This window comes from Penicillium canescens, assembly GCF_028828765.1.
Source record: "Penicillium canescens strain IBT 15451 chromosome Unknown utg000002l_segment0_segment0, whole genome shotgun sequence".
NCBI lineage: Eukaryota > Fungi > Ascomycota > Eurotiomycetes > Eurotiales > Aspergillaceae > Penicillium > Penicillium canescens.
The window spans coordinates 4,130,018-4,155,653 of NW_026703964.1; the positions used below are offsets into that span (position 1 = coordinate 4,130,018).

Genomic DNA, 25,636 nt, shown 5'->3' on the forward strand with positions numbered 1-25,636 from the left:
TGATTCAATTTTGAAGGCTATAACGAGGACAAAGAGAACTATAGATACTTTGATCCCTTTCTATTTCAAAGACATGAAAGAGCCCAATATAGTATCAATGATCCGATGGCCTTGGGCAAGGAAGGAAGAATAAACAGGGATTCAAGTATGAAGTTACTCCCTTCTCCAACTATAGACGCAACATGATATAGAACTGTTTATAGCATACTTCAGGGCCTATATCTGCAAAACTACAACAGCCCAGAGATATAATCAACCGTCGGCAAATGTCATCAAGCATTAGAAAAACAGTCTGAACTGGATCTGCGGGCCACTCGCAATGAAGTCCGCCATAGTTGCCCCGCATCGGCGCATCGGAGTATCCGACGCATCTGCTCCCTCGGCATTTTCTCTCTTTATCTTCTGTTTCTGACTCTTAAAATAATCTCCAAGCCCAATTGTCCAATTTCTTCTAGATAAACTACGCCACCATGCCATACTCTCTATCAGGTCGCAATGTTTTGATCACCGGGGGCTCACGGTATGACCCCGAGCTTTGTTTCTTACAAGCCTACCATGCTGCGTTTAATACCAGAGCTAACACACGATTGAACAGGGGACTAGGTGCTCTTACAGCTGAAAAATTTGCCGCCGAAGGAAGCAACGTTGCTATCAATTACATGTCCAACAAGGAGGCGGCGGATAAATTGGCCGCGGATATTGCAGGCAAGCACAATGTGAAGACTGTTGTTCTTCAGGGTGTATGGCTTTCAATCCCACACATGGCCCTCAATACATGGAGACACAAGCCGCTGACATGGCCATAAATCGGGAATAGGACGCCGGTATCAAGGATGACTGCTTCAATGTCGTTAAGACTACGATTGAGAAGCTGGGTGGCTTGGATATTATCATCTCAAATGCCGTTGGTCATACTTTCAATTGAGAAGAGGGATAATGAAAGCTAATTCGAGAAGGGATGGACTAAAATGACCAACTTCGGCGATCTTGATGCCATGGACGAAGATGATTGGGATAAGGTAAATGGCCCAACACTCATAATGGAACACTGGGGCTGATTATTGAAACAGTGCTGGTCCGTTAACGTGAAGAGCAACTTCCACCTGTTTAAGGCGGCTTTGCCCACTTTCAATGCGAACCCTGAAGGTGGCGCTTTCCTCATCACGTCTTCGATTGCTGTATGTCGCCGAAACCATGCTATATGACCCCGATCAACTCGTGGAACTTATGAGTGCTGACTCGAATTTTAGGGTCTCACGGCAACTGGCAGTAGCTTGCCTTATGCTGTAACCAAAGCGGCTAGTATGTCATGTTCAACTGTATAGTAGACAACGCTGACAAAATCATCTAGCCCTCCATCTTATGAAGTGCCTTGCCAAAACCCAAGGCTCCAAAGTTCGCATCAACGCCGTGCTACCCGGTCTTTTGCTCACCGAATGGGTAAGTGATATTTGGTTTCGTTGGGTATGGATAAGAAGCTCACGGCATTGCAGGGCCAGCGTTTCCCTCAAGAGAAGATCGAGGCCTGGACAAATGCCACAACTCTCAAAAAAGTAGTAAGTAATCCAGATATCTCAAACGGCCGCTTTCATGTTAATGAATCGCTTTATAGCCGGAGGTGGAAGATTGTGCAGATATGTTCATCACACTGGCAAAAAACGCATCCATGACTGGACAGGCAATCACGATTGGTATGGCTCCAAATATTCACCAGTCAAGCTCAAGCTGACATGTCTAGATTCCGGGTTCTCACCATGAGCGTGAAGAAGAGTATCACATCACATTGGATAGATCAAGAAATATAGTACACACAATCGTTCCATACTCATACAAGGGAATTACGGAAGGGAGTAAACTCCGCGCCGTCGTAGTGGAATGCTTGATCGCCGAACATGCGAGCTTTAATAGCAGCCCGTAGTCCCTCAGCATCTTGCTCGCCTTCAACTTTCATGTGATTGATGCGCATCAACTTTCCATCTTTGGTAAAAACGTAGAGCTCCCGTCCTTTCTTTGGTTGGACTGGATAAGGGGCATTCGTAAATGGCAGACCAGGCATGATCGAAAATGAGTTGCATCCTTGAGGCGGGTCGACCTCTTCGATATCAGTAAGGATCAATCGTTTCTGTTGGAATGATGGGGGCGAGCCTTCAGCGTTAGTTGCGGAGAGGGCTGTGCTCCAAAGAGGCCCGATTATCCGGCTGCGTCTGTTGATATTCGCCAGTGTCCAGTTCGCCCAGTCAATGCGCCGGTCCTGTGGTGTGATTTTGGTTGCATGGATCAACTCGCCAGTAGCTTCAGCGGCGCGCCATCCAGCGTCGACGACTGGGGGTACATATAAGCCCTTTTCGATACCATTGACAAGTAATTCCGCTCCTTTCGGCGCAACGAGCCCTAACAACTCGGGGACAGTACAAGAGTCCGGGTTGGGGATGTCAAATCCAGGAGCCGGTGTTTGGGATAGCACTACTCCGTGATCGAAGTTCTTGAGGTGCAAGGTCTGAAGTGTCACGCCGGTGGTGGTCTGACCAGATAGGAGAGTATGGTGTAGTGGTGCGGGACCACGGAAGCTGATTGACCTAGTCAATTTCCAATTTCCCAGTCTTGAGCGATAATAATCACATACTCTGGTAGTAATGATGGGTGTACATTCAGCCCTCCATACTTAGCACTGTTCAATATGCGGGATGGAACAAAAAGGCCGAAGGAGACTGCAATGACCAAGTTTATAGGTCCGTCTGAGAAGGTTGGCGGCTAAAACGGTCAGCGAGAGCTTTATGTAGGCCAGGTGTCCGTAATACCTTCCACCCAGTAAATGTGTCAATCTCATGAACCGGAAGAGAAAGAGCAGTTGCGGCGGCTTTGATCGGTACTATAGGAAATATCGAATCAAAAACCAGGTCACATAGTTCACTTGGATAGCGACTTACCTTCTCGAACCTGCTTCAAACCTCGCCCAACCCTTTTCCCAGGTCGACAGACCACATCGATCGAGGAGATCCGTTCTGGTTGCTTCAATTGATAGGCGCGGAGAGCGTTCAGGGAGGCGATGCTGAAGTCATCGGAGCCGCAAAAGAGAATGCGGAGAGGATCGGAGGTTTTCGTAGTGTAGGACCTAAAGACAAGCCCTCTGAAAACCAAGGGTCGTTTGCAGAGACGTAAGCTCCCTGAAGCCGGTATAGTCCACATAATGCTTCGGCACTCTCGAGTAAGAAGTCGCAAAAGTTGAAGCTCCAACGATATGATCTTATCGATAATACACGTGATGTCAACACCCCAGATCCCACTTCGCAGTCGCTCGTTCCGCAGTCATTCCTGTAATTATTTGTGATCGCTCTCTAGCGCGAGCTGCAGAAGCCGCCTGAAGATGCGATGCCTGAAAACGATCATGACTCGGTGATCCCGGCCCAGCTCGCCTACCTTGCCATCTACAACCCGAACCTCGGACCAACCGACGAGACGATAGCAGATCAGATCGTGTTCTACACCTCGAAGTCAAGCCATGCACGACAGCTCGATAACTCTACAGCAGAGGAGGATGATAACAAAGGGTTTGAGGACGAAAAGAACGAGAGATTGCGCCAGATAGGTCTGGCGCAGGGCATGGTGAACTTTGCTAGGTGGGCATCTCCGCAACTCTGCGAGTGAACAAGTCTAATCGCTTTTCATGCGCAGTAACTTTTCAGATGGAAAGGCACTGGAATATATTGAGACAGACAAATCCCGTGTTATTCTGCTGGAGCTGGAGAAGGACTGGTGGATTGTTGCCGTGAGTAACTGAAATCCAAACCGTGTCGATCTTGAAGCTCATGTTAAGCCAGTCTATCGATTTTACTCGACTTCCCGCTGATCCAGCTCATAAGCCTTCTTCGGGGGCATCTGATTCTCCGGCTTTCCAATATTCATCGCGAGAAATGGGACCGCCCCATCTACTTGTCCAGCAATTACGCCGCGCCCATTCGATATTCCTTCTACACCATGACTTCATGTTGGACGATTTGTACAAACAAGCTGGTAGAGCTTCCTTTTGCCTCTTTCTTGAACGGTTTTGGGACAAGTTTGCATGGAACTGGGAACTTCTGTTGACCGGAAACCCAATCGTCGAAATGTATAACGGCATCAAACTCTCTGCTGGAGGAGAGTTGGGTATTGGAGTTGGGGAAGAAGAATGGGGAAGCGGAGAAAGAGAAGTACTCGAAGACTTTGTTACCAGAACAGAGGGCTTAGTGGACTTGGTTGTCTCCAGATTTGGCGACTCGCCTGTACAATTTAATGGGTCTCCGGCTTCGACCAGGTCAAATGACCAAGGACTATGGCTTGGGGCAGACAATGACCCTCGACCATCCGATGGCGTTATATTCGCTGGTGTCGGTGGTCTTTCCAGACTCTCGCTGGCACAGGTGTCACAGTGGATGGAGTGGATCTATCGATTTGGGGATGCTACGTATGGAGTTGGGCGGGACCCAACTTCGCTGCGTCGCCGCAAGCCAAAAAAGCAGCGCGGGAGGCCACCTCCAGAGAACCAGCCCTCCACACCGGATCGCAGTTTTACGCCGGGTATACCTCGTCCGCTTATAATGGCAACACCACAGCCACTTCAAGAGGTACCCGAAGGGAACGAGGCGGAAGTTGAAATTGGCAAGAATGAGAATCCAGGGTTTCCCACGGAAACGGTCATGAAGTACCTCACTCTTGGATATGGTTCTGCATGGAGTTTCTCCCCAAAATCAGCAACATCTACGCCTCCTCGCAGCTCTACTCCTGGGCAGGGTGGAGCCACTTCGAGCACCTCAACCCCGAAGGACCATTCCAGTGCCAACCCATCTCAGGCTGATGTGAAACCTCGAAGCATTCCTTCTGGCCGTTTTGTTCTGGGACCTCGAGATGATCTAGAGACATTGGATGACCTGGAAGAAGGAAGTCCTGTTTCAGAAACCGAAAATGGCAAGCCCAAAACTCGAATAGTACAGAGAACTCTGCACGTACATCTGGCAAATGGATCAGATAAGACCCAAAAGAAGCTTCAAGCTGTGATCTACGTGGTAAGTGTTCCAACACCAGAATCATTGCAGTTCACTAACATATCGCATTAGAACCAACCATTCCTGTTCACATTCCTCTTCGACCCTGAAACCCAATCTCTCTCATCCCCATCTCTCTACTCAAGCATGCACCACCAACTAGGTCCCCTCCAAAAGCCACTCCTTTCATCAACATCCCCAAAAATGGCTGCCTCCCGCATCTCCATGTCAGAGACCTCTCCAGATCCAAGCAAACACTTCTCGACAAGATCCCAACCAGTCTACGATCTGGTCTACGATCCATCAAACCTAACAATCCGCTCGTCAATCCCAAACATCCCAGCCCTAAACATCCCCCAGTCCCCCCAACAACCCCAATCACCAGCACGCTCCCCCTCCCCATCCACATCCCCCTCTCCAGCCTTCCAACCCTGGTCCCGCCTCGAAAGCCTAGCAATACACCACCGTCTCCTTTCAACATACATAGACACACGCTCCAGACCACAAGAGCTGGAAAGGACAAGCAAAACTAATCGCGGATGGTGGGTTGTCTGGGTACGCATCCCACAAACACCAAACCAACAACCCTCACTATCAACCACATCTTCATCCGTTGCCCTTTCATCTCTGACGAACGAAGATGATCCCTTCACTGCTACCCCCTCTCCACCTCCCCAGGAAGTATTTCTCGTCCGCAAAGCGAGCGACTACGTATCACCCGCTACACACGGTCGTGTCAGTAGTGGCGCTCGCTTTTTCCGGGATTTAGGTGGTGCTTCTGGCTCTTCCGGGTTGACGGGGACTTCTCGTGCGGCGGAAATGGCGCCGTCGAAGTTGGTTGAAGGGTTGGGTATGGATGCTAGGCGGTATATTGAGGGATTGTTAAGTTTGAATCGGTAGTTTGTGTGCTGGTTTTATGCGGGATATATACATGTATACAGCTATGCTCAGCTCGCTGATATACATTTTCTGTTGAAATACTTGGTTCCTTTTATATGATATGCGCAATCCAGTCCTATCGCTTAGGGGCGGTTTGATCACTGACTACTGTACTGGGCAACAGTCCATGGTTCATATCGCGTGAATGGGGTACTCATTGTCGGTTTTACAGTGCTATTTGCACCAGCATTCTACGCAGGACTGGTCGGAGATTAAAGATGGAAAGGCAGTTGATGGATTAGCTGTAAAATTATAGTAAACGGGGAAACAACAAAGCCGAGTCAAGCTCATCGCATGTGGGAGATATCCGCAGAGAATCATCTATCATGAGAGGGGGAATTCGACCAGGAAGGCGAAATCACAGCGTTGACCGAGTTGCAAATCGCAAGGGGCACGAATGCTACAACCACAGGCTCCTCTTTCTTAGCTTTGGTTTCTACTGCCAATCAACGTAGCATGTTGGCATTTGGAAATTCACGGCAGTCGGAGAGAGGATAAGAAAAAGAAAGGCCCACAGGGTTATGATGAAGACAACGCCTCCCTAGACAAATTCTGCAAAACAAAGGCAAAAGGAAAAGAAAAAACACAAGGTCGACCAAGTGAATGGTGGAAGAATTTCCACGACTCGCTGTGCCCGGATTCGATATTATCCACAATCTCACATGTAGGCTCGAGTAGCCATCCTCCTTTCCGAGAGAATAAAGTCACCAACTGTTTCCGTAGAGGCTCTCATCCGTGAATATGATCTCCGCTCGAGCCCGACCACCCAACGATTGATTTAGTTTACAGAATGAGGCAGCCTCCCTTCTTGCGGCCACCCTTGCCCTTCTGGGCCTTCAGGAGAGCAGCGCGGGTGGCAGCCTCGAAAACTTCGCGGACACCCTCGTTGGTGCGGGCAGAGCACTCCAGGTACTTGTAGGCACCGATCTTCTTGCGGACCTCCTCACCCTGTACTGTGTTAGATTTGTTCACCTGACCATGGGGGAGAGAAACGCACCTGCTCAGCGGAGACGGGGCGCTGGGAGGTCTTGGCGAGCTCATCAATAGTCTTGCGGTCATCGCGCAGATCCTTCTTACAACCAACCAGGATAATGGGGAGACCCTGGCAGAAGTGCAGAACCTCGGAAATCCACTAATGAGCCGCGTCAGCATATCCGGATCATTCACTATCCAGGCAACGTTGCAACTGGATTCGCTATCAGTTGGAGGCACCCACCTTCTCCTGGACGTTGTCGAGCGAGTCGGGCGAGTCGACGGCGAAACAGATCAGGATAACATGTGAGTCGGGGTATGACAGGGGACGGAGACGGTCGTAATCTTCCTGGCCAGCTGTATCCCACAGAGCAAGCTCAACGTGCTTGTTGTCGACCTCGACATCGGCGACATAGTTCTCGAAGACGGTGGGGACGTAGACCTGGTAGTAATGTCAGATCTTCTATGTTTCTTCATATCGATGCCGTGTAGAATGAAATGGTATCGGAAATCGGGATATCGACGGATGGATGGGAGCTTACCTCGGGGAAGGTGCCCTTGGAGAAAACACTGTAATTCTGTCAGACTGCTGAAACAAGCCCAGAGTTGCAAAAGGCATCTCTGATGACGCCATTTGAAGACTTACATGAGCAGACAGGTCTTACCGCAGGCACCATCGCCGACGATGACGAGCTTGCGACGGATCTCGGCCATCTTGATAAGAGATGTTAGTATAGGGGGAAATCAGTGAGAAAACGTCGCCGAAGCCCCGCAGGTCAGAAGAGAAAAAAAAAAAAAAAAAAGGACAGAGTGAAGAATGTCAAGCGTGAGGGGGTGACAAAGACACGAGGAGAGATTTGAGAAAGGGACAAGGTGGAGGAGGGGGAAAAGGAAAAGGGTGATCCCATACGGTGATTGTAGGCGGAACGGAGTACCTTTCAGGGAAGTGAACCGGCTATTACCCTCAAAGTGGAGAGGAATGAGAAAGATGGAAGCAAGAAAGTCTGATGGAGAGATGGAAAAGACGATGGAGTGATGATTTGGAGGTGGAGAGAAAGATAGAAGACCAGGCCAGACAACAGAGGGCGGTGGCAGTATGGTAAATGTTGTTTTCCCCCTAGAGTGTGTTTTGATGGTATTTGGTATCTGATACAGGTACTTTACACCCCCTGAGTTTCAGGCAACGTTAGAAAATATAACGTTACTTAGTATGTACTCTAACTCTGTAGAGTACAGTTATGATTTAATGACTTATCCCTTTGCCGTTGAATAGGGATGTGGCTTAGCCAGGAAAAACCCGATCCTCACAGGCCCACTCGCTTTGTTTCCAACACAGCCACCGTGGCTGTAAAGATTAGCTGATATCATATGCCCCGGATCTGATATTATGGGCATTATAGGGGTTAAGTTATCTTACAGTCTTACAGTTGTAGAATTTCACTTTTACATTGTGGCTTTGCAATCTCAGCCTCTTTCACTTTTTTAGACAATGATCTCCACCTGGGCAGCTTCGCAGATGGACTCCCAACATGGACCACTCTATCACAGATAAGTATAACCCTCAGCTCCACCTCATCTACCACCCTACCGGGACGACTGGTGGGCAGTGCCCCGTACTCCGTATGCAGCTGCCTTCACTGCCTAAAGGGCTTGAGTCCAGTGACGATCTAGTTTCTGACGTTGACTCCGGCTTTCGGCTGCGATGATCTCACACACATCCTATTTGCTATGTATCCAGGGGGCCCCAGCTCATATGAATGTCTATCTAACTGTGGAATTTTCCATTTCGTGTTCAGGACAAAACTCTAACCCCCTTTCGCTTATTTCCGAGCTTCATGACTTCACACATTCTTGTTGCTTTCCTAAGTGGAGTTCCTTAATACTCCAAATAGCGGCTAAAAATAGTAAAGGGGCTAATTCTGGTTCAATATTTCCAGAGAATAGGAGCTTAGAGTGGATGTCTCCCTTTAGCGTTCGATAATCCCATATCTACGTACCACTTCTCTACTTCAGAGTAACTAACGCCGTTACACAGCATGTTTCTAAAGTACCGGTCCACTTTTTGTGGATTTGTTGGCCTTCAACCCGTCTTTAACCTTGCCAGCAATTGATCATTTACAATTATCGGTTAGGTTTGCGTGATTTGATTTGTCGCCGGCCATATCGGTCTTCCGTGCCGTCTGGAGACAGTTCCTATACCGATTGCCTAGCTCCTCGGAGCCAGCCCTATCAGACATAGGACCTTGGGAGTTCGACTGCCTGCCATTTTGGTCATAGTTTTGTTCATTGATGACACATGTATCCTAATTGGTGTGTTTGGTATGAGTCGTTCACTATAGCATCCATGCTCGTGAGTATGCTCACATAGGAGACCATGCTGGTGGCATCAACTGCATGGTCTGTATAGCATGACATCGTTAAATACCAAAAGAAACGTAGCACTGGCTGCCGTGCAGATACAGATGTTGACGAGAGATATGTATGAAATTTAGACACCATTGGTGTACTTGAACCAAACCGGGGGCAAACCGAGATATGGAAAACCTGGTCTTTGTCGTCTTAAGGGGCCTCCTTGTCTTTTGAGCTCTGGGCACTCACAATTCGTCTCTATTTACGCCGTCTTGGTGCCACTCATATACTCGCGGCAGAGCTTTCTGATAGCGGGTAATCGCATCACATCTCCCTTCTCGTGGTTTATCGTATATCTGCTAGGATCTGACATGGACAGTAGACTAGCCAGAGCAATGAATAAGGTAAAAGAAGAACAAGTAAATTGTAATGGCGTGGCACAGGTCTAAATATTGCTGATATAAGCCGATGTGGTCACGTGCCTACAATCCTTCAATTTTCGATCCGGCGGATCGGGGTGGCAGAGGCCAGTGTCACTGTTCGGCCATTGCTGGACCACAACGCCCAATATGCAAAAGGTTATCCAACGGACGGCTTTGGCCCGGAAGCAGGCTCTACGGAGAACTGTCAAAAACCATGAACGACAAGAATTGATGGACCGTCTTACCATCAGACGGCAACGGAAGGAGTTTGGTGTTGCGCTGTATGGTCAACACAAAGCAGCACGCCAGAACCGTTGGGAGGATTGGGAAAAGGGATCACTTGCTCCTATGCGAGACTCTGGTCTCGAAAGCGGCATTTACGGCGCACTCCCCGGTACTATCCTACACCCTCCGGCCATCCCCAAACACCTACGTCGAAAGCACATCCTCTTCGCTGAAGGCGACAAGGTTTGTGTCATGCGTGGACGCGATCAGGGTAAGATCAATGTCATTCAACAAGTCAACCGGGAAAGTGAGACTGTCATCATCAAGGATATCAACCAGGTACGTCTCGCCGTGTCGCCGTCTCGCCGTGGACCACCGTAGACATGCCGCCCATTCGCCTGATCCCCTAGATTTATTCGCTTATTGATATTCCTTGTATAGTACGACGTGATCATTCCCGAATGGGCCAAGTCGCGACTTGGACACCAGGGCGACACTCAAGCACAAAGCTTCCCCGTGCCCATGGACGACATCCGACACGTCATTCCGCTGGAAGACACAGAGAGTGGAGAGATGAAAATCGTCATTGTCGACCATGCATATGCTGCTGGTCCTTACAACGAGCGCCCACCGCACAGCAAACTCCCGAGACACTCCCGTTATGTTTCTGGTCTGAACATCGAGATCCCTTGGCCAGTTGAGGAGGAGCCTGCAATCACCGATGGAGACATGGATACCCTCCGTGTGGAGGTCGAGACCAGCACATTTGTCCCGACTCTCCGGAAGCCGCCGTTCCCCTCGACTATCATTGACGAGCTGCGCAACAAATATTCCAAGTTCCGTACCCGTCACGATCCTGAGTACTTGCAGGAGAAGATGATGGAAGACTACCGCAAGGAGTACAGGGAAAGTGTGTCTATGATGACACCCAAGACAGATCGCAAGACTCTGGGTACTGCTAGGGCGGCGGAAAGAAGAAAGGCGATGACGGATGAAGATGGAAAGATGCACTTGTCTGAGAAAACCCAGGCATTTATTAACTCCCACCTCGAGGAGACATGGAAGAACTTGCCAAAGCAGAAAGCCAAGGGGAAAAGGGCACACTTGGGCAAGGAATAATCTGAAGGAGAGAAGAAAGCCTAAAAGAGGTCTGATTGAGGCAGGAAATCAAGAGGGTTGTCCTGTAGCTTTGTGTACACACCACTGTATTCTAGTATCAAGCTTTGCATTCACTATATCTATTCGTTGGAAATGCCATTTCACATTTCTTTGAAATCGGTCCTCAGTATCGTCCTCAGTATCGGGTTTCTATGCGGATACTTCGGGCCCGCCTCTCCCTGCGCATCTTCACTCTATCTTCAAACTCTCAACTCCCACCTCCCACCTCCCTGCACTGCTACCGCGAATACAAGCAGTCGCAAAAAACATGGCATTCGCCTCAATTAATTCCTCGGGCACGCCCATTGCCGCCATCGAAGAGGCATTCGCGACAGAGCCCTCATTGAAGAAGAGAGTCTACGATGCGATCGGTGCGTAGCCAGCACCGCACCCAACGTCCACGTTTGGCCGTCGACCTCCTGCTGACCGTCGTCAATCGGTATTATCGTTTAGGAACAACACCGCAACACCAACCTTTGTTTGAAGATCTTGCGAAACACACCTCCAGCCTGCTGGCCAGGACTGCTAACACTACCCTCCCTTCTCGGCCCCCGGCCAGTGATGGCCCCACCGCTAAAAAGCGCAAGCTACAGAATGGTGACTCGGGTGAGACTGCGCAGGCGTCAGTCGACATGAAGAACGGCGATGCGCCTGTTCAATTCTACGTTCAAGATGTCTCTTTCGCTACGCCGCAGAGGAAAAAGCTCACGCTTGAGATCACTGCTGGGCACCGATTCCTTCGGGCAAGGAACCAAACTACAAAGGAGATTGAATTCGGTGTTTCTATGGACAAGATCCGTGAGTTTGAACTAGTGACGTGATCTCCCAGTCTTGGAACAGTTGCTAATCTGGTAATTGTGATTAGGACATGCGCTCTGCCTTCCTGTGCCAGAAAAGACTCAGAAACAGTTCAATTTTTGCATCATTCCCGAGTATGCGGATGGCATCACACCCCCACCTGAGGGAGCAACAGTCTCCGAAGCTATGGTGTTTACGATAGCCGATGGGCCAGCCAAGGCTGCATTCTCAGGGAATGGGCAGCAGATTGGTAATGGCTCGGGCGAAACGGCCGAGGGATTGCTACGCAAAATCCTGAATGACAACCTGTCTCACATCAATGTTGTGCGCCCCGATGACCGACAGTTTGTCAGTGCCATGCCAGAGGCGCATCGAAAGGGCGAGAAAGCATACCATGTTAAGGCATTCCGCGGCAGCAAAGAAGGTATGTCTTATCCCTATTTCAATGGAGTCTTGGGGCTGGTTTGGCGTATACTAACATATTGCTCTTCGTCAGGCTACCTCTTCCTTCTGTCTACGGGCATTCTGTTCGCATTCAAGAAACCCCTTCTGTTTTTCTCGTTCGACACCATTGACTCGGTCTCGTACACCTCTGTCCTGCAGCGGACATTCAACCTCAACGTCATGGCTCGCCCAGCAAACAGCACCGAGGAGGACATCCAAGAATTTGAGTTCTCAATGGTTGACCAGGATAACTTCTCCGGAATCGATGCGTATATCAAGCGCCACGGTCTTCAAGATGCCAGTCTGGCTGAGGCGCGTCGCGCTAAGGTTTACAATGTGAACAAAACCGGGGAAGATCCAGCAGCACCTACCGCTGAAGGAACCGGTGAAGGTGAAAGCGAGCTCCAGAAAGCCCAGCGCGAGCTTGAGGATCAAGAGGACGAAGAAGAAGAGGACTACGATCCTGGCAGTGACGATAGTGAAGGCAGCGGGTCCAGCAGCGAGGAGGACAGCGAGGAGGAAGAAGAAGAAGAAGAAGCCCAGGACAGTGACGAAGATATGGATCTGGTCAAGAATGAGCTTGGCAGTGAAGCTGAAGATGCCGGAGATGATTAAGTAACTTAAAGGGATATATACTGGACATGTCATATCCGGGGAGTTCGATTGACGGGGATGCCAAGATTGTAATATTACCGCTTGATTAAGCGCATTCCAGACCGAGTCCAGACGGGATCTTTTCTCCTGAGAGAAAAAAAAAAGCGACAAAAAACGACAAAAAGTCTTCTTCCCCTGCCCTGATAACTTTCTCTCCAAGAAGGACATAAACGCCGTTCGGTGCCTGGCTTCATGCAGGTTGGGCCGATACTGAAGAGGTCTCAGCAGCGATGGCAAAAGGGTTTTCAGCAATCTCCGATAATCCACAGTAAACAGTAAAAATTAGACAATAACGTTAAGTGAGTAGAAGTAAATAGTAGTAGTAGAGTAGAGAGAAAGAAACGAGAAATGAGAAGTAACAATTAAGCCTTGGAAGGTTAACGTCCAACGGCTCAAAGTTACCGCATGTCCCTGGTACCAAATACACCCCCAATACTCTCCGCTCCCTTCTCTTCTTCTCTTCTTCTCCCCCCATTCCCCCTTCTCTCTGGTCTATCCTTGAACCACTGCTCAGTGCGGCTCGTACTCGCAGTAGGTCGAGTACCCTGCGTGCTCTTTTTGCTTCCTTTGTCTTTTTCCTCGGCTTCAATTCCACTCCGTGATCCCCGACCGTCAACCCCCGACTTCAGTTCCTGCTCGACATTGTCAATTCCGCTCCTGTCGCTGTTCAAGCACCGGATTACGCCCCGTTTCTCCCCCCTGTCTCGATTGCAGTCCATCTGTACCCCCGTCTCCGATTACACCATCTCCGGTCCATCGGCTATTCCGCAGATCGCCCTGTCCCATTGAGCGGTGATAGCAGCTTCGGTCGGAGAAACAAAAGTCTCCGTGGTGTATGTGATTACATTCCTTTCAAAGCTGTCATCGTTTGCCATTGTTGGTCAACACATTGCTGACTGCGCCCAATGATAGTATCAATCACGTGCCGACGTCCCTGAAGCCAGCCCCGTGATCGAAGGTTTTCTCTTCCCCCGGCTCTACAACCCTGACTACCGCATCCATGGCGTCCTCTTCGTCGAACGTTGTGGGTGTCCACTACCGTGTCGGCAAAAAAATCGGTGAAGGATCTTTTGGTGTCATTTTTGAGGGCACCAACCTCCTGAACAACCAGCAGGTCGCTATCAAATTCGTTCGTGGCCCTCCCGCTCAACACACCAATCCCTAATCTGACCGGAAACAGGAACCCCGGAAGAGCGATGCACCCCAACTCCGTGATGAGTACCGGACATACAAGATCTTGGTTGGATGCCGTAAGTTTTGGAGTCGCAGGTCCTGGTGTTCCCTTGCTGACTCTATTTAGCTGGCATTCCCAATGTCTATTACTTCGGCCAGGAGGGTCTGCACAACATCCTCGTTATCGACCTTCTCGGTCCCAGTCTCGAGGATCTCTTTGACCACTGCAACCGCCGGTTCTCCACCAAGACCGTTGTGATGGTGGCCAAGCAGATGGTAGGTTCTTTCCCGGCACAATGTTATCCTGTCGCTAACGACGCTAGCTTTCGCGCGTTCAAACGATTCACGAGAAGAACCTCATCTACCGAGATATCAAGCCGGACAACTTCCTTATCGGCCGGCCAGGGACCAAGGCTGCCAATGTCATTCACGTGGTTGATTTCGGTATGGCCAAGCAATACCGTGATCCCAAGACCAAGCAGCACATCCCTTACCGTGAGCGGAAATCTTTGTCCGGTACTGCTCGTTACATGAGTATCAACACACATCTCGGGCGCGAGCAATCGCGACGTGATGACTTGGAGGCTCTGGGTCATGTGTTCATGTACTTCTTGAGAGGTGGTCTTCCCTGGCAGGGTCTGAAGGCTGCTACAAACAAGCAGAAGTACGAGAAGATTGGCGAGAAGAAGCAAACCACAGCCATCAAGGATCTCTGTGATGGATACCCAGGTATGTTATCCTGTAATCCTCTCCTGTCTCTCTACATTACTAACCATGGCGTCAGAAGAATTCAACAAATACCTGAGCTACGTGCGAAACCTTGGTTTCGAGGACACTCCTGACTACGACTACCTCCGTGATATCTTGACACAAGCTCTCAAGAACGCCGGAGAGGTAGAAGATGGTGAATATGACTGGATGAAGCTGAACAACGGACGGGGCTGGGACTACAAGTCCTATTCATCTCAGGCACATCTCCACAACCAGCACCAGAGCTCAACGGCCCGTGATCACCACGGTCGCGACCTTCGCAACAGCCAACGTCCTGGAGTGACAGCCGACCGTTTAAACGCCGCGCAGCCCCCGCCTCCTTCTCCAGCCAAAGCTGGGGCTGGGAAGACGCGCGAGCGCCAAAGCGCCGGCGGCATGCCGCCCAAACGCCAGAGCGGGGGTTGGAAGCGTCGACTCCTGCCGCGTCTACCCAGGCACAGTTCCAGAACTCCAATGCTCACCTGCCCAATCGCATTGGAAGTCCAGGAAATCAGGCACTGGGCCAACAAGCTCTTGGGGCTCAGGGTAACGACCCGCAGCCTACTTTTGCTCAGAAGGTGATGAAGGTCCTGTGCTGCGGTAGGTGATTCGGCTGTCCCTTATATCGGGCAGCCAGCTCATCTCAGCATCCAGGTTGAATTCCAGTCAAATGAAGCGACGGCACATCTAGACTAGCCACGCTCTTGCTCTTCTTCTTGTCTGTCACAAAAGGCCCAGGAAGTCGGCGTGGGTTTTCTTTTTCTTCTTGTTTCTTTCACCTCTCTCGCTCTTTTCTTGTCTGGCATTAAGTGGTTTAGTGCCGCTTCGCCGAGTAAGAATTGCGCTTCTCGGCCTATATCCCCCTTTGGCCCTCCTTTCTTGTCCCATTTGGCCCTTCAGCCTATACATTTGGCTATGGGTAGGAACAACCTTTCTCATGATGACGTCCATCACTCTTTCATGGTGCTACGGCTCGGAGCGGCGAACTTGTGAGATTTTTGTCTTGTGTTTTCGTTTTCTTTGTTGGTCTCACTATATCTGGCGTGCATCATTTAATATCAAACTTGGTCATTTGCATACTGCTGATGTTGGCAATTGGTCTGAATCCATTGACTGGCCACTCGCCACCCTAGACCTTGGCCCCCGCGCTGGTCTATTGGTGACAAACAATCTCGTTCAGGAGATATGGTTGAATGGCCAAAAAATACACTGGAGATGAGCTTCGCTGCCAGGGACGACAAGCAGCGACCATCAAACACAATTGGGCTCATCTTTCGCCGTGTCTGGGATATACCACATGCTTCATTTGGCCCTGTTTATCTACAGGTCAATCCCGCCAGTCATTCTCTCAATGGGTCCTCCGCGCCGTCTTCACAATGACCTGACCATGTCTTGTCCTACTCGCCATTTCCTCCCATTGCGGGTAAAAGAGTTTTCAAGTTTCCTTTCCACTGCATGGTTTTGTTTTCTTGCATGCAGAACCTGAAGAGAGCATGTTGCATATATCCCCTCGTCACTCTTGATCCTGATCTTTTTTTCTCTTCCCATCATACGCCTGCTCCCTCTTTGATTGTTCCAACCTTCCAGATCTATTTGCGCCGTGTCTATAATCGTCTTTTTTTGTTGTTTTTCCCTTGTCTTGCTCTGTCTGTTCCAAGAAGCGAGTTTTTGTTACTGGTAGTTGTGGCATAAGATAGCATTCTTCTTTTTTTCATTGGTTCTTGAGTTTGAGTCTTGTGGTCTATCGTATGGCGTATCGTATATACATAATCCTTGTAATATGAACTGCGTTACAATTTGATCGACTCCGAGCGACAAGTTACTTGTAGATGGGATCCGTTGGGAGGAGCCATTTCATGACGATGAGTTAAAAACATGATATATGTTTACAGTGTCAGATGTCACGAAAGGTGTTTGTTTTGCTGCATATGGTCTGACTTTGAGAAACTTGACGACATTCAAAGCGCAATCTCTGGGAAGTGTCATCAGGCTCGTCTCCGATATACAGACGTGGCCCTATACGGTTGAACCACCACACCCTGCGACTTTGTTTCTCTGCCGAGGAAACCTATAAAAGTATCAAAAGCATGGATGTCTTTTCTATATGATCCATCCTATAAGTGAAGACATGTCGCTGCACATAGACCACCTTATCAAACCCATCTCCATCTATCTCACTTCAACTCAAGTACCCAAACTAAGCAAAGGTATATATTAACACAACGGCCTCACTTCAAAACCCCCTCAAGCGTACCGTATCTAGTGGTCACTAAAGTCCACAATAACATAATCTTCCCACCAAATCTATATCCCAAACACCAAACTCTCCACAATGCACACACCTGTGGCAATCACAAGCAACCCAACCGACGCCAGACAAATTAACAACAGAGTACATGTACAGCCACTGCAAATTCTGCAGCACAACATGATACCACGCTAATGCAAGGATCACCAGTCCGTGGCATGTTATAGCATGACGTCGGACCAAAATAGAACCATCACTGTAAAACCAGGTGGAGCATTCTATAGCAGCAAAGACATCGGCCCACCGTTACCTTGTAGGTACTAGTAGACACGGGCCGGAATGCACGTTAGCACATCTAGGCAAAAGTCAAGAGACAGACGGCACGTTTCACCACTTTGATATCATCGCACATGGACATAACTGGCGACCCGGCCGGGTGCTAGGCATGTATAGGATCTAGCACGGTTTTTCCCGGATGTGGACGTGCATGACTACCCCAGGTAGGTATAGACAGGTACTTCGGCACCTCCATTTTGATATGAAAGGATTTCTTCAAGGTAACGCAAACGCAAACCTTACCTCCCTCCACTACGTCCACACCCTGGCAACTAGCCACTCACCACTGCAGATGTCGATCATCCCCGGATTTTTGGGGATAGCAAATCTTTAAACTTAATTCTTGGATTTGTTGCTTTATGGTGTATGTCGTGTCACCATTTGACATTCTTTGCTGGAAATGATGTCGTGGCCGAGTAAGGGGGAGAGTGGTTTATTGCGTAGTTACTGCATGACCATTATACATGTAGCCAATAGGCTGAGGAGCACCTGTAAGTTATGTAGACCTACCACAGTTTTGTTCGTACTCATTAACGCTTATCCTGGCTGTACCAGTGGCACACAGCACTATATCTAACTTGCAAAAACGCCACACCAAGTTTTGTCTACCAATGACCCTCAAAACCCCCTCTAACCAACCCAGCATAACTAGTACATGTAACATGAAGAAAGAGCTAAATTAACCATGTCTGCGCTATCCAAGGATGTCATCCCGCACCCCTCCTCTATACCAATAACAGCAAGACGCAGACACAAGACACAGATACACGGAAACGCACCAGCCACCCAACCACACAGCCAAGGTCCAAGCCCCAGATCCCAGTCCCCATCCCAAGCTAGAGGTGCAGATGCAGATGCAGAAACCAATCAACATCAGGACTAGCGCCAGGATCCGACTACCCCATACGGAGGAAGCACCCCCTGTAGCAAATCAAAGCCCAGCACGGCCATCTTAGCAACCTACCCCTACAGGTACATGGTGCATGGTGCATGGGACTAGTCGAAATCAAACCCACGCATGTCCTGCAGAGTGACGAAGCACCCGCAAACTAGGCTCGACTAGATCATTAACCAGTGAGGAGGAAAGAGGTAGAGGTAGAGATAGGGATAGCCACTTAGAGCTATGGATGTGTTTAGCCTGCATCCTTAGACCTTCCCATTGGATTGGCATGGGATATGTCAGCCCGTTGTTGCCAGGTGACTTGGCTATACTTCTTCCTTTCCCCGCATTTCCCTGGATGGCTTGCTTGGCGTGTTCTTTTCTCTTTTTCTCTTTTTCTTTTTTTTCTTTTTTTCCCTTTCTTTTCTTGATTAGCTTTTTGATTTCAGGCAGAGACGTTTTTGTACATATCTCTTGGTCTTACTTAGCCTTGCCTTGGGCTTGGGTTTTGGACTGGGGGTTTTTTGCTTTTTGGTGTGGGCTGATTTGTTGCAGGGATGTTCCTTGTCTGTCTACTTGGGGAGGGGGAGGTTCGAGAATGATGATAGGGTTGTGGTATTGATAAGCTTGAGCTTGGGTATGTTTACTCTTGTTATATATGTGTACGATGCAGATTGGTTCTCTTGGTGAGGATGTACTCCGATTTGAGTCTTCGTATCTTAGAACTCGTGTTCCTAATATGATGCGATGATGTCTGTGGAGTAGAGAGATGATATCATCTCAATTAGGTGCTGGCACACGAATAGAATGAATGGTTAGGCTTACTTGAAGCCTAGGTAAACATCCATGGATGTAGCATAACTAACCCTAACAGACATGCAAATTAGCCCCCTTTAGATCCCAATCAAGATAACCACATGATCGGATTTTCCGGGGCTAGAAACCCAAGCATAAGCCCAGCATGCAGCCCTGGAGCCTTGTAGGATAGCAATCTCACCTGAGCACGTCCCGGATATCCGGAAGCCTACGAAACACATGTACATCATACAGTAACGTTAACCCAGCACGGATTAGTAAATCAATGACGAAGATCTTAGGATCAAAACACCAGTCTAGCATTGTAGATCACGTCTAACCATGGTTGATACACACAAAAAATAAGAAGGGGGGTAAAAAAAAACACCCCCAAGGAGCAGGATAGGACAGCGGTACAACAAGCATTTGCGCCCAAGGTAGCCGATCAGACAATTAAGAAGCCTAGACCAGAGTCCCACAATGTGTACCGTCAGAAAAGCACTACAGAGTCCAGTGTGTGTACATCAACATATAACGTTATCGAATGATACCCAAGCCAAACTGTTTCACCTAGCGCCGGCCCAAAAACCGTGTACGGAGTAGAGTAGATGAGCGTAACGCCCAACAAAAATAAAAAGGATTCAGGCTAATATAGTATGAAACAAGTCTAGAGTTGATCTCGATCGTTCTTTCATTTCACTTTTTTTAATTCTACACCCACTGTAGACTCCATAAGCGCGGATAGTGTGGAAATTTTTTTTTTTCGTGCTCCATCAAAAATCAGGGAATGGGATGCTGGGGTGGAGTCGAATGATCTCATTTGCGGCTTCTGCCGTCTGATCGACTACGCTGGGCTGTTTTGGTTGTTTTAGTGCGAGTCTGGAACTTTGCGATATATCTTAGCTTTGTTTTTTTGAATACAGTGTGTTACACGATCTGCACGATCTGCGATTTTCTTCACTTTACTCTCTTGAGACCCGATCAGTCCATATCGTCCCCGGGGTTTGAAGTGTAATGTCGGCGCACGTCATTTGAATGGTTGATGGGAGGGTGGGTTTAGGGGGGTTTCGTGCTTTGCAGTTATCCTTGCGTTGATCTTCGGATAACATCGGATGACTGAGAATTGAGTCAATTCCTCGCCCGTCCATACTTGTAGATAAGGGTAAGGGCTGCGATAATCGCTTGGATGTGGACTATATTATTCTATTATATTCTATTCTATTGTGCAGGATTGTGCCGAGTTGCAATGCGCGAGTCAGGAGGAAGGCCCCTGCGCACTCATCCTGGGCCTCTATCTTCAAGTGTAGCAAACGTACCCGACATACTGCACCATGGCGAGTGCAAGTAGGCAAAAATAAGACATCACATACAGCGCTAGTCATCCCCCACGCACCCATGGGGGGAATATGGTAGCATTGGTAACTAGTATACCCCATACGCCCACACAGTAGACTAAAGAGCAAACTAAAAACACACTAAAAAAGCAGACTAGACCAAAACATACTGTCAGAAAGAGAAAACCAAGTCTAGGACCTACAGTAGCGCACATGTACACATGCACCCCATACGTTACTCCCTAAAGGTAAGGGAGCCGACGTTCTAGACGCCCTACTGGAAAGCAATGGCCCGCAGCGGCCACGGTAAGGGCGCATCTTGATCCCGTGCGCGACGATGTGGGGAAGCATCCTTGCTGGTTGCTGAGCCATCATGCTGTTTTAAGGGGAAACGGGGAAATTGTGGAGAGATGAGGGGCCTGGGAAGGTGAGTTACGAGCTTACAGCTAATCCTTTTGATTGTGTGAGTGGGCTCCGAAGTTTACTTGGACTTATACTATGGAGTAGACACGGAGTACTAACTTGATCTTTGCTTAGGCGCGATATGGTATGCCGAGGTTTTTCGGTGCTCGGCGGTTTTTGGCTCGGCGTTTTTGCTTTGCTTTGTTTTTGTCTTTGCATACTGTGTATAAAAATACATACACACACACACACACACATATATATATATACACACACACATATATATATACACACACATATATATATATGTGTGTGTGTGTGTGTGTGTCAGTGGTCGGATTGGGATATACTACATGCACATACAACAGTAGTCATTCTACAGTGCGGGATTCTAGTCCGAGATTTGCCTCCTAAGTTGACAGCTTCGAGACATACGGTCTGTGCTTCGATTGAATTTGTTAGTTGCATATACGAATTTTTTTGACGACAACGACTATGTGCAGATCAATATAGAACGTTGTTACCTGACCGCTGAGGTTGCGATGAGAGTGGATTTTAGGTTGATTCATTGCTTGATTCGCCTCTTTAACACCTCAATTACATATGGCTACAATTAATATCTCAATTCAATTAAGGTCACCTGGTACGCAATGTTGAATCATCTATTTACGTTTGTTTAACCCGCCAGTCAGAAGGAAGTCAGATACTCTAAACCCAACTGATAGGCGAACCAAGTACTTTAGAGCCGTGTCAAGCCTAACTCTATCTGGCCAGAGCCCTAAAGAATATGTGCATGACATAATGGTTGACTGATCCTGTATATGTAACCATGACAAAGCTAACATCAACACCGTTGATAATTGCGACCTTATCATACGGCCCCCGAAGGGATCGGTGAGTGAAGTGGGCCCGAACATTGGAGCCTCCAATACTTGGCTCTCGGTTTGCATCGGGCCCGACTTGGCCCACGCTACCGTCCCGGAAGAAATAGGACGTCTCTCACCAGCTATATCCTTGTTTGCCTACAGAGTACACATATGCAAGTTAGGTTCGTGCGTGAGGGATATGTGTGAGGGATATGTAACAAGGCTTGGCGTGCAGGGAATGCGTATTCGTAGAGAGTTGTTTAACTTAGTGTGTGTGGGTAGACTCGGGAGAGATCTCGATAGTGGCGAAAGTGAAAAAAAAAAGTGAAAATCCAGTGCAACAGGGTGACTGTGTGGAACTGTGCCCGAGCCCGCCAGGGGTACATCTATCATGAAATTTCTTTCACGGATGTGGCGATCGTGTGGGCTGAAAAAACTAAAGTGCTTCGGCGGGTATTCTAGAAAATCTAGAAGGGCTGGGCAAGTCCGGGTGCGGTGGCATATTCCGAACTAGATATCTTTGATATTTTTATAGACCCATACATTAAAGAAAAAGGCTCTATACGGAAGACTAGTCTATTGATCATTTGTTCGGGTTTCGCTGTTCGCCTCCACCAAATAACCACCAAATGTCCACCAAATGTCCACCAAATGTCCACCAAATGTCCACCAAATGTCCATCAAATAATAATGCCACCGAGTGTAAATTCTTTTCAATGTTCATGTAAGGTTGAACATGCCACATACGCGTCCACGAGTCCTAAGAATGTGCCAAAGAACCTCAAGTGAAGCTGTACAACATTCCAGCAAATCTTAGCCAACCGGTTTTGGTAAAAGAACCTTGGAAGATCGGCAGGGCCGGTGATCCTAAGGTGACGTTCATGTATTGGGTTTACTGTAAAATATTGAACCGTGGGTCGAGGATTCACATTCCGGTCTCGGATGGCGTGCTAGCGGCCACCGTGGGCCAGTCTCGTCTTGACATTGGTGCTGCATTAGGAATTAGGTCAGGAACACGATTTATTATCTTATACTATTATATTACATTTTATAGAAGGCTTATAGAAGTTCGTGTTGGTGGAGTCTAGGGGAGTCGCCACGCAGTTTTCCAGAAAACTAAAGCTGACATAGAAGGAATGGTATCTTACATTTTTAGTGTAGAATGTCCCCTGTCCACATTACTCCCTTGCTGAGGAAGATTTCGTCATGATTGGCGTGTCGCCACATCTGGCAAGAGTCGCGGCCAATAATAAAAACGCCCCTAAAAGCCCGAAGAGGAAAAAAGAAAGAGGGAAAAAGAACAGAAAAGACTAAAAGGAACATCTTATCGCTCCACTGGACTCCACTTTGGTATTGTACGGTTTCCCTCCCTTTTATCTCCCCCTTCTGCCTTCTGCACATCCAAACCTCCACTTCTACATATACACACATTCCCTCACACTACACTCACACATTCTCTTTCTCTTCCCATCTTATGCTACAATAATCAATCTGGATTCTCATCCCACACGCAGGGGACCGGTGAGAAAAAAACCGAAGATACAGGGTCCCCGACGCAAACTTTACGCTATGCTTAAGAAGAAGACGCTGGCGCCGTCCCTCTTCTTCCGGAATCATACTCCAACCACTACCCCCGAATTGTCTCCCACCTCTTCAGATAGCGATTCTGAAGAGGATATGGAATCTTCTGGCTCCCGACCGGTCAGCCTGGCCGTCTCGGCGGGAGCCTTCTCCATGCGCCCGACTCTCGACGAAGTCCTGGCCAATGTCGCCCCGCCCCCATATACTCTCAGTGCCTTTATGGCCTACCTCTCCCAGAACCACTGCCTAGAAACCCTCGAATTCACCATGGAGGCCACCCGATACCGGGAATCCTACTACGCCTTTGTCGACCGATTAGGCCCCGCGGCACTGGAGTCCGACGGCCCGGAAAGTCAGCACTTGCGCATGCTCTGGCAACGCTTGATGACTGCATATATATTCCCAGGGTCACCGCGGGAAATAAATCTCTCTAGTGAAGTGCGAGACGACCTCCTTCAATACTCAAACGTCACCGTCCCGCCCGTCCCGGAGACGTTGGATTCCGCCGTCAAACGCATCCACGACTTGATGGAGGAATCCATCTTCCTCCCCTTTGTCAACAGCCACACCACCTCCCCCTCCATGCTCGCATCCTCTGGTCCGATCCTAGGTCCGGAAGATATCATGAACCTGTCATCGACAAGTTTGGAAGAGAACCCTATGAAAAAGGTCCGGTCCCGTGCCAAGCGGACCTCCCCTCAGTCATCAACGCGGGATCTCCCATCAACGGGTCACAGCCGCTCGAACATGTCGCTCGGCGCCGTGCATGCCATTGGCAAACGCACTTCCGGCGCTCTGCTCAACCCCAGTGGCGAATCTGCCTCATTGGCTTTGACCGATGACAGCGGCTCTCCGCAATCCAGTCCCACAGCCGAGGAACCCATGACGCCGCCCACCACCCCGCCTGCCAGCGAACCGCACCTCCCCATGCAAAGCCCCAAACTTCGCACCGAGAACCCGTGGAAGAAGATGGGTATGAAGCTAGGCTTTAAGAAACGGTCTACTGGTGGTAGCAACGGGGGCCGCGACCCCAAGATCCTTGGTTTGGACGAGTAAACCATCTCTTTCTCAACTTCGCTCCGACTCTACAAAACGGACATACCTCTTTCGTCCTTTCTCAACTCACGACATCTTCCATGACCTCAACGATATCTCACTTCACTACATCCTCGCATGAATTCCGATATGCATCATCCTACGACTTGTTAGCCTTCTTCGAGCGTTTACATTGGCGGTGTATGAGAGCATGATGCATCGAAAGCATATGAAACCGGCGTTTTCCTATTTTTTTCCCTTGTCACTTTTTTTGGCGGATGGCATCACGGGGAGAGAACCCCGTATATATCATATCATGTTTTCATCTATAGATTGGATGGCCTCAGGTCTTCCGGATTGGATCCTGGCGTTTTTTTGTCGAGGCTCTTGTCTCTATATCATATCTTCCTCCCCTATGGAGTTTTCTTTGTTAAATCAATAGACTTGATACCCCACTTCTCATTTGATTCTTAATTGTAGTCATTGTAATTGTGGTCTATCCACCGTGGACGGATTCTCACGTAGAGTGAGTACATGAATGTGATGTGAGTGATATCATTGGCGATATCAGTCACAATCCATGAAGCAAAGGTATGCTTAATCCAATTACTTCCCACCACAATGTCACCGTCTATCAAAGTATCAAAGTGGCTGAACCCAATGCCAATTGTATCCCATTCTCATTCCACGAGCATGCACAACATTTACCATACCCATCCTCCCTCCCTACAAAACACCCATCAACCAGATCTCCTAAGCAACTTACTACACCAACATACAACCGTATAAACAAACCACCAAACCATATACCTAAGAAATATTCAATTATTAACGTCTTTCCCCTAAACTAAGACTCGTGAAACCCGAAACCCGAAACCCAAGCCCGTAGCCCAAGATTCAAGCTCATGACTCGCACTCCATACCTTTCACCTAACCATGTTGTACAAGCAGACACAGATATCAAAAACCGGAGGGAACATGGAGTCAATATTGACTTTTAGGGCTTTGGGGTTGTACGGTTTTGGATGCATGCGTAACCCTTTTGTCTTGTTTAGGCTGTTCGGGTTCATTTGGGGATTTTGTATTTACGTGTTGGATAGTGGGTATTTGACATTGGATGCTAAGGGCATAGGACTAGAATTGGAACTGGGGATGGAAGACGAGATGAACGAGAAGTGGGTAATATGTAATAACTAGATGAAGAGTAACGCCGAGAAAAGACAATAGCAAAAGCAATCAATGTTGTTAGTGTTAGTG

General features: G+C 48.6%; 8 protein-coding genes across 8 annotated transcripts; 6 read left to right on the forward strand and 2 right to left on the reverse strand.

Annotated features, from left to right (window-relative positions):
* Positions 1-470: 470 nt before the first annotated feature.
* N7446_002777 (SDR family NAD(P)-dependent oxidoreductase) lies at positions 471-1,758 on the forward strand (the record flags this gene model as incomplete). The annotated part of the gene is made up of 10 exons (XM_058511526.1): positions 471-520; positions 596-740; positions 818-904; positions 957-1,019; positions 1,071-1,178; positions 1,251-1,302; positions 1,352-1,440; positions 1,494-1,556; positions 1,613-1,691; positions 1,739-1,758. 10 exons carry the CDS (start codon positions 471-473, stop codon positions 1,756-1,758), a joined length of 756 nt encoding a protein of 251 aa, XP_058377062.1.
* A 67-nt stretch (positions 1,759-1,825) lies between these two features.
* Positions 1,826-3,186, reverse strand: N7446_002778 (methionyl-tRNA formyltransferase; the record flags this gene model as incomplete). Its single annotated transcript, XM_058511527.1, has 4 exons — positions 1,826-2,567; positions 2,624-2,751; positions 2,799-2,869; positions 2,928-3,186. 4 exons carry the CDS (start codon positions 3,184-3,186, stop codon positions 1,826-1,828), a joined length of 1,200 nt encoding a protein of 399 aa, XP_058377063.1.
* A 183-nt stretch (positions 3,187-3,369) lies between these two features.
* On the forward strand, positions 3,370-5,918 carry N7446_002779 (uncharacterized protein; the record flags this gene model as incomplete). The annotated part of the gene is made up of 4 exons (XM_058511528.1): positions 3,370-3,617; positions 3,673-3,766; positions 3,819-5,039; positions 5,091-5,918. The coding sequence occupies 4 exons, from the start codon at positions 3,370-3,372 to the stop codon at positions 5,916-5,918; spliced, it is 2,391 nt and encodes a 796-aa protein (XP_058377064.1).
* Positions 5,919-6,181: 263 nt separating this feature from the next.
* rho1 (Rho family GTPase RHO1) lies at positions 6,182-8,072 on the reverse strand. Its single transcript, XM_058511529.1, has 6 exons — positions 7,840-8,072; positions 7,576-7,643; positions 7,472-7,499; positions 7,174-7,371; positions 6,955-7,089; positions 6,182-6,905 (listed from the first exon to the last, which is right to left on the reverse strand). The coding sequence occupies exons 2-6, from the start codon at positions 7,641-7,643 to the stop codon at positions 6,741-6,743; spliced, it is 594 nt and encodes a 197-aa protein (XP_058377065.1). The 5' UTR covers positions 7,840-8,072; the 3' UTR covers positions 6,182-6,740.
* A 1,756-nt stretch (positions 8,073-9,828) lies between these two features.
* On the forward strand, positions 9,829-11,044 carry N7446_002781 (mitochondrial 54S ribosomal protein uL24m; the record flags this gene model as incomplete). Its single annotated transcript, XM_058511530.1, has 2 exons — positions 9,829-10,264; positions 10,367-11,044. Exons 1-2 carry the CDS (start codon positions 9,848-9,850, stop codon positions 11,042-11,044), a joined length of 1,095 nt encoding a protein of 364 aa, XP_058377066.1. The 5' UTR covers positions 9,829-9,847.
* A 307-nt stretch (positions 11,045-11,351) lies between these two features.
* Positions 11,352-12,940, forward strand: rtt106 (putative negative regulator of DNA transposition (Rtt106); the record flags this gene model as incomplete). Its single annotated transcript, XM_058511531.1, has 4 exons — positions 11,352-11,454; positions 11,537-11,881; positions 11,949-12,305; positions 12,378-12,940. 4 exons carry the CDS (start codon positions 11,352-11,354, stop codon positions 12,938-12,940), a joined length of 1,368 nt encoding a protein of 455 aa, XP_058377067.1.
* A 1,039-nt stretch (positions 12,941-13,979) lies between these two features.
* On the forward strand, positions 13,980-15,484 carry N7446_002783 (casein kinase I; the record flags this gene model as incomplete). The annotated part of the gene is made up of 5 exons (XM_058511532.1): positions 13,980-14,108; positions 14,160-14,229; positions 14,280-14,428; positions 14,476-14,881; positions 14,937-15,484. The coding sequence occupies 5 exons, from the start codon at positions 13,980-13,982 to the stop codon at positions 15,482-15,484; spliced, it is 1,302 nt and encodes a 433-aa protein (XP_058377068.1).
* A 7,848-nt stretch (positions 15,485-23,332) lies between these two features.
* Positions 23,333-24,400, forward strand: N7446_002784 (regulator of G-protein signaling domain-containing protein; the record flags this gene model as incomplete). The annotated part of the gene is made up of 1 exon (XM_058511533.1): positions 23,333-24,400. The coding sequence occupies one exon, from the start codon at positions 23,333-23,335 to the stop codon at positions 24,398-24,400; it is 1,068 nt and encodes a 355-aa protein (XP_058377069.1).
* Between the last annotated feature and the right edge of the window lie 1,236 nt (positions 24,401-25,636).